Raw genomic sequence first — 8,232 nt, 5'->3', positions numbered from 1 at the left:
ATCTAAAAATCATCTAGCATTGTGACTTGAACATAATAGACATGTAATAAGTATTTATTAAAGAGGTCTCTGACAAATATAGCTTGCCATATAAACAGAATAACTATCATTATTACTATTATAACTACTACTATATGTAACTTTACAGGGTATAATTAAATGGGTTATTGGCCCGAATTCGAGAGGTAGAGTTGGGTGGGGTTTGAACACGGCAACCCACACAGGGATTATTTATATAATATGTGGCTTGCGTATTTTTGTTTTCTCTCTGCATTATCACTGCACGTTAAAATGAACACATTAGATGCAGCAAGTATGATTCTAGCTTTTAATTGGTCCAGATGTGAAATAATCAATTATTATGGGGTTGCAAAAAGCCCTCTAAATCCTTCCATGATGTTACCACACGATAAATGAGGCTTATGGAAATATCTACTTACGTTTTTGTCTAAATTCCAGCTAAAACTTGGGGATTGATTTATTTATTCATTTATTCTTAAAAAAAATTCAATGTGTCTTTGCTACGTGCTAGACACTGTGTGGGGAACTGTATCAGGGCAGTGGGGACCCACAGTATTCGAGTCTATTCTATATGGACAAACAGGAATCTTCATTAAGAGGCAAACGAAATCAAACACCATAGTCTGATTGAACTTGAAAACACAGTTGGGGATCTTTGATCTTAGGTTAAACACTTAAAGTGATTTCCTCTTCTTAGAGTAATTGGATCTATGGGCATGATAAATGTGGTGCCCATCTTAGGGTATGTCCATTGCACTGATGGAAAATTTACATTTAAAATGTATGAGGCTCCCTCTTAGAGGACTTTTACCCTAAGACAAGGATATAAGGAAAAGAGTGGTTGCACCACTAAAAACTATGCTGAGAGCCATCATTGTTTTCATGCCTGAATTTGGGCGAGTTGCCTAACCTTGTTAGGTCCCATCTGTAAAACTAGGATAATAACAAGCTGTTCCTAGATTCCCTTAGAGAATTAGGTTTACACACTCAAGAAGAAACTGCTGCCTTTTCAGTTCTGTGGCGAGGTCAATTTGATGTCCATAGACAGTGTTAAAGATATATGCAAACATACAAATCAAAAAAAGTTTTTTTTTTCTCTTAAAGTTCAGTAAAATGACTTAGTGACCATAGTTCTGAAGCTTAAGCAATGGGAAGCAATAGAGAAATATGCATTTATTTATCTATCTGGTTTGATTGTGTGATATATGGATGTTTCTCATCACTTTATGGTATTTCAAATACATTGTTAAAGCAAAGTTCTTAATGAGATGTGCACTTTTATATTTCATAAGCCTCTGAAATCATATATTATATATAAAATAATAATAACTTAAAGTGAAGCAACTATGCATGCAATTTCTTTCAAAGCATAAAGCTTTGCAAATTTGCATCAAAATAAAAAATCAAGACTGCTGAATTAAAACCTTGACACCATCAACCTCTTTAATTACGTGTTAAAGAGACAGGCATCCTGGGGATACCAAGTTAAAATCTGTGTACATTCTGGTCCTCTCTGGTGTGTGTACATGAGTAGCTCACAGAAGGGGAGACAAAAAGAGATGCTTTAATAGAAAGGAAAAGAAATTGTTTAAAATTTCTCTGGACATGAGTCATTTCATACTTTTTAAAACAGTTGTGAAGAGGGCAAATTTGTCTTTTCAGAAGAAGAATGAAGAAAAGAAATTTAGGGCAGAATGTGTCATCTCTATTCTATGTCTAAATTGCAGCGAACACTTACTTTTTAAACACTAATGTTTTATTTGATAACTGTGACTTAGAAGACACAGTTCTAAGACTTGACTACTGGTTGCTTGGCTGTATTCTGTAGACCGTAGTGAGTAAATGGGGGAGGTGTGGGCTGTTTATTTCACTGCTTCTCTAGAGTATATACATTTTGTAGTGAAATGACTGCTTTTCTTTACATCTGAATTCTTGCTGTCTTCACTATTATGTGTCTCTTCCCAATTTCTTTTGCTAATGGGGAAGCCCGCAGCTCTTTGTTCTCATTGTGTCTGTTGTCTCCCTTTCTTTGTGTTGCAGGGTTCCTGCTACCCGCATCTGCCACTGAGCATGCGGAAAAATCCTTCAATAGATTCTTTACTTAGGACTTTCAGGAGTATTACTCCACTTCTCCAGGTTTTAGTAGTCACCAGGATATCCAAAAGATAGGCCGAAACTTGGAAAGGTGATACAGGTGGTTCAGTGGTGGTCTAGCAATCGGGAACTCCAGACTGGAAGGGTCTGAGTAGTTATCACACATACTTCTCCAATTTATGGAAGCCCTCACCACGCAAGTTAAACGCAGATCACCCACCCTACAGGCAGAAGCCACAGATACTGATTGATAACTGAGAAGACAAGTGTTTCAGAGCAGGAGGGCACAGAGTCAAATCTAAAACCAATGATAAAATGTGCATGTAGTTACAGAGCGATGTGGAACATTGGCACAATGATCAGTATGCAAAGTCCTGGAGCAGGAACTCTTACTAGATGGCCTATCATCTGAGGATGAGAACCAGTTGTGTGGACTTTTCTCATAATAAAATCTCAGACTTTTTCCCGATCGTGTTAAACACTTGCAATGCTAGGTCAATACTGATTGATGGAAACTGAATTCCATTCTTCTGCCTAAAAGCTTCCCCGCTCCCCTCTCCCGGGCAGATTTGCCAGTGGTTTCCAAAAGATATAAAAAGAGCGGCCTTGCAGGTGAGTTTAGGGATATGGGAAAGAGTCCGAAGGTTTTCTTTTTCTCATTTCTTTTTTTCTCCGTCCCCTTCCACCCCGTAAGTGTGACCTAACAGCTTGTCAATTATTAAAGAGATGGAGCGCTATACAATTTTACTCAGGTTTCGCCTGTAATGATTTTTGCTTGTTTTTTTTTTTTTTTTAATATTTTATTTATTTGAGAGACAGAGTGAGCGAGAGAGAGAAAGAGAGAGAGAGAGCACGCACAAACTGGGGAAGAGGCAGAGGGAGAGGGAGAAGCGGACTCCCTGTTGAGCAGGGAGCCCAACATTGGGCTCGATCCCAGGACCCTGGGATAATGACCTGAGCCTAAGGCAGACACTTAATTGACTGAGCCACCCAGGTGCCCCAATTTTTGCTTGTTTTGTTCAATGCTCGATGGCCAGCTCTTAGAATCGTGTCCGAAACAGTTAAGTGCTCAAATATCTTTTGTCTGATAAACGTAAGAATATACATAGTATGGAAAATGCTCTAGCATTATTATGACAAACATCGGTGGTAACAGAATAATTTGAATTCCACTCTTTTAGAATAAACTAAACACCTGGCTCTTCAGCAGCGGGCCACTCTCAGGATTTCTTCTGTCTCCTTGCGCTCCTCTCCCACCATTTTGTCTCTGGGTTACCAATTAGTGGATGAATAGCATGGTCTCCAAGTCTTTCTGTTCCACTTTCTCATTTCCCAGCCCTTAGGATAACGGTCCCTGGCCCTCTGGTTCCTCAGCCAGTGGCTAGTGGCTAAGGTCATTGAGCACAAGCTCCTAGACCGTCGCAAACGAGAGGGCGCGGCGTGCACTCCTCCAGGGCAGACACCTGCAGCGGCTTTTTTGGAACAGGCTCAGAGATCCGCACAGTTCGCTCTCCCCGCAGCTGCCGAAGCGCCTGTGGCGGGAAAGTTCGGACCAGGTCCAATCAGGCACCTAGGGCTAGGTAGCGCGGGCGGCGGCCCCAGGACCCCAGCCTCCGCTGCCTGCCCCGCCCTCCCGAGTTCCTCTTTCCCCCGCGGCAGGTCCTCCACCGGCCCCGCCCCCCGGCATCGCCCCGCCCCGCCCCGGGGCCGCGGCTAAAACCCGGAGCCGCCGCGGCGCCCAGGGGACTGGAGGGACGCTCTGAGCATGTGCAGAGCTGTTTGGCGGCGGCTGCCTCGGCCGGAGGCTGGGGCCCGGTGCTGATGCGAACAGCCGGCTCGGCCTCTGTCCCAGCGTGGTGGGCGCCCCGGGCCCGGGTGGCAGGGAAGGAGCCATAGTCTCTCCGCGGCTCGAGGAGCGGGGCGCGGCGGCGCGCACCACCCCGGCGGCCGCGGCGCCTTCGGGGCCCACGATGATGGCGGAGCAGGTGAAATGCGCCTCGGCGGGGGGCGGCTCCGGAGCGGGCTCCGGGCCGGTGGTGAACGCGGAGCTGGAGGTGAAGAAGCTGCAGGAGCTAGTGCGCAAGCTGGAGAAGCAGAACGAGCAGCTGCGGAGCCGGGCGGCCAGCGCGGCCGCCGCCCCGCACCTGCTGCTGCTGCCGCCGCCGCCGCCCGCCGCGCCGCCCCCCGCCGGGGCCTGCAGCCCGTTGGGTCCGCGGAGCCCCCCGGCCGCCGCCGCCGCCGCCGCCTCGGGGGCTCTGGGGCTCGGGCTGGCGTTGGGCGCCGGCGGCGGCGGCAGCGGCGGCTCCAGCCCCGCGTTCTCGGGGACCTACTGCCTGCCCAGCCCGGCGCCCTCCCTGCTCTGCAGCCTGGCGCAGCCCCCCGAGGCGCCCTTCGTCTACTTCAAGCCGGCGGCGGGCTTCTTCGGCGCGGGCGGCGGCGGGCCGGAGCCGGGGGGCGCGGGGACGCCGCCGGGGGGAGCCGCCGCGCCGCCCTCGCCGCCCCCCACGCTGCTGGACGAGGTGGAGCCGCTGGACCTGGAGAGCGTAGCCGCCTGGCGGGACGAGGACGACTACACCTGGTATTGCCGGGCTCCGCTCCTTCCCCCGGAACCCCGGCCTCGGAGGCCCGGGGACGGCGGGGGAGGGCGTGGGCCGGGGAGGAGAGGGGGACCTCGTCCTTGCCCCCGGACGTGGTGGCCTGGCAGGTGCCCAACTGGGCGAGGAGCGGAGGCTTTTCACGGGGGCGGAAACCTGTTTCTCGTAGCTCAGGCTGAGCCAGCTGGGGATGAATGGGTCCCCTGCATCTCCCTGTCTTCTGCTCTGCGCTGATGACTCGGTCCCCAGCTCCCTGTTAGCATTAACTAAAAAACCCGTGCCATCTTTTTGTCACTCAGTCCTGCCCCCCCCCCCCCGTCATTTTTGGGAGTAGCGGGGGATGGGTAGGGGTTGGCCTCAGTCTGCGACTGTTCGTGGTCTTTCCTTCCAAACGAACGCTGGGCAGGATTTGCGAGCTCTGCGGTCTCGTCCCGTGGCGTCCCAAGCCGCCCAGGGACGGATCGATCTCTCCTTAGAGAGTCGTGCTTGCAGCTGGACTTGTGCAGTCGCGTGTCCTCCTGCGCTGCCTTTTCGTTGATAGCGTCTCGTTTCAAAGGCTGACTTGCTTTTTGAAATATGCTGCCCTCATGGGCTTTCCTGTCCGTAATGGTGTCAAAAACGAGGGCTTTTTCAGGGAATGGAGTGGCAGCATGAAAGTACGGTTACTTAGAAATCAAGGACCTTTCTTCAATTTTTAAAACTGAACCGTTGATTAAAGAAAAGTGAGAAGCAACTTTTTATTTTATTTTTTTTTTTAGAAACCGTGAGTTGGTTATCAGAAGACTTGTGGTTGGCATTATCTTTTCATTTGAAATCTGGCTAGCTCTGTTTTCCATCAATGAGTAACTGTGTGGGGGGGGGTCTGATTCCCTTATTTTTCATGCTGCTTTCTCATGGGGTTAGTCCTTTCATGACTGACTTCTGGTTGGTTCCTTTGCTTTCCTCCATCAGGAGAGGTAGTGGGACATGATAAGATGAGTTGAAGCCTCAGAGGAGGTCAGACTTAAGTTCCTGCAGGGAAAATGAACAGCCTTCACCTTTCCGGAGCTGCGGCATGAAGCACAGTTGTCCTTTTACTTTGAGTCCTTCTACTTCTGACCCTTCCTGTTTTTTGCAAGCTGGGTTTTCCTTACTTTCTCTGTGGTCCTCTTGCATGATCCCACAGAGGGAATGAGAATGGAGAACCCTACCGGTTTCCCCGTTAAGACCTGTGGTGTTCCCTTATACTCTCAGAACTCTTGATGGTAACGTGCATTAACTAGTTGGCCTGATTCGGAGAATCAAAATGGATGGAGCTACAATAAAGCATCCTCTCTTCCTCCACCTCCTCCTCCTCCTTAGTGCTCCACCTGTGGGCAACTGTGCTGGTTGCTCAAGTTGTAAAGATCAGAACAACTCACCACTCTGCGTAGCTTTGAGCCATTCTTTAGAAATGACACCTTTGTGTTTGTGGAGCCCAGGCTGTATTGTAAACAGTTTCATCCTGAGCGTGGTACTAGAAAGTGCTCTCATGGCGGTTCTTGGGTTATGATCACTATAAGCCCTTATGCTACTTCCAAATTATATTATCTTGATTTAGGGCCCACTTGGCCTTTTCTGGAGATACATGAATGGTAGAAGGCAACTTATTTGTATTTTTGATGGGCATCAATCTTATCCATTAAAAATGTTAGCATTTTAAAGCCTGTGATATAGTTATGATTTTATAAGTGTATTCAATTGGGTTGGTATATACATAGCTAATAGAATTATAAATTTTTTTCCATTGAATAGACTTCTACCTATTTACTTATCATCCAGCTACTGCTAGAATTTTGATATGCAGGCTTTTCATAGTTTAATTTTTGTCAAAATAGTATTGGAATAACTTTGGGGGAAAAATGATCTGCTTAATGGAATTCCTCTGTTAGCACTTGAGATGGTTTGAAGTGGTTGTAAAGTATAGCAGGTTCTACTAATTTCACTCATCAAATATTCAGGGGAGTACATGAATCAATGTTCCGACACTTTATGGATGTTTCCACAGACAAGCGGCACACTGTTTTACAGCATGTCTTTCTCAGAAGAAATTTAGGACTAGAATCCCATGTGGAAAAACGGAGGGATAATTACTCTTTGGTGGAATGTAATTAAAACATTTTTAAGGTCACCTGATTTACAGAAAACTTTCTGTCCTGACACCTTATACATTAAAATATTTTTGTATTACATTATCTTGGCCTATTGATGAACAAATAGCAGGCCTCATTCTCCAAGTTGAACCTACTTGTTAATGCTGATGACGTTCTTCATCGCTGTAAACTGTGTACGTCCCTGTCCTGTAGTCTCACAAACAGGGTGTTTTTCATTTGGATTGCCTCATATGTTTAAAGGGAGACAGCTTACCTTTATTTCGCCTGTTAGGAAACCACTGTAGTGAATAATAAGTACCTGATTATTCTAAAAATACTTGAAAATAGTTTTACATTTTCACCGTGGAAGAAAAAAGCCCTCACAGATGTGAGTATGAAGTCATAGGAGTCTTTCCTCTTGTCCTGAATTCATTACCATGATTCAGAGTTTAACTGTTAACATTCTGCAGAACCTTCAAGATACAAACATAATTATCCAAATCCTTAAATGCACATCAGTTTTGTTTAAACTGCCTTTCACTGAACCTATCTTGGACATCTTTGTCTCCCTGTAACAGTTGCATCATTGTTAAAGTAACCATATTTATTAAGGACCCATGTACTGTTGACTGTCTCCCCTATAATTTTTCATGCATTTTTATCATGGTTTCATCCTGATGACTTAAAATTGATATTTGATTATTTAGAACAGTATTTCTCGCAAGATGTCTTATCTTCAGGAAAGAAAGTTCACAGATGTAGATTAATCTTTGAATATTTTAGAAGTTCTTTCATGTAAGTCCCATTTTTTTCTAATAAAACCTTGTAACTCTTCACCTTTTATTAACAACCCCGACAATACTTGGCTCAAGAATTATGTGTAGGAGGAAAACCGTTAGTTGTAGAATCAGTATTTGCTTGATGATAGTTCATTAGTTAATGAATGATCAATCAAGTCTCTTAGGTCTTTTTTTCCAAACAGTTATTTAACCTACATGTATCTTCTGTTTATAAAAAACCAAAATTTTGTGAGAAGTATAGTGTGTTCTCCTTTTCATTTTGATGAAAATCTTTGAAATAAAACAGTTGTCTCATTTCTTCAAATATTTATCTCAGTTGAATTTAAATTATTTTTTCTTTAATCTTAGCATAGGGCTGCTAGAAGTAAATGTCTCAGGAAATTGGATTGTGGTTCCAGGACCTTAATTTTTTTTTTTTTAAAGACTTATTTATTTTAGAGAGAGGGAAAGCACATGAGCAGGGAGAAGGGTAGAGGGAGAATCTCAAGCAGACCCCCTGCTGAGCACAGAGCCCCACGCTGGGCTTGATCCCACAACCCTGAGGTCATGACCTGAGCCAAAATCAAGAGTCAGATGCTTAACTGACTGAGCCACCCAGGCGCCCCCTAGAAC

General features: G+C 45.7%; 1 protein-coding gene across 3 annotated transcripts in view; it reads left to right on the top strand.

Annotated features, from left to right (window-relative positions):
* The first annotated feature begins 4,085 nt into the window (after nt 1–4,085).
* SLAIN1 (SLAIN motif family member 1) overlaps nt 4,086–8,232 on the top strand; it is a 58,961-nt gene continuing 54,814 nt past the window's right edge. For 2 of the 3 annotated variants that reach the window (XM_059143974.1, XM_059143973.1), the window contains exon 1: nt 4,086–4,693. In XM_059143974.1, coding sequence (XP_058999957.1) covers nt 4,086–4,693 — 608 coding nt within the window. The remainder of the gene's footprint in view (nt 4,694–8,232) is intronic. The other variant, XM_059143975.1, reaches the window with a different exon arrangement.

This window comes from Mustela lutreola, chromosome 13 (genome assembly GCF_030435805.1).
Source record: "Mustela lutreola isolate mMusLut2 chromosome 13, mMusLut2.pri, whole genome shotgun sequence".
In the NCBI taxonomy this organism is placed as follows: Eukaryota; Metazoa; Chordata; class Mammalia; order Carnivora; family Mustelidae; genus Mustela; species Mustela lutreola.
Note: the sequence above shows the minus strand (reverse complement) of the source record. Positions and strands in the feature narration are given on the sequence as shown.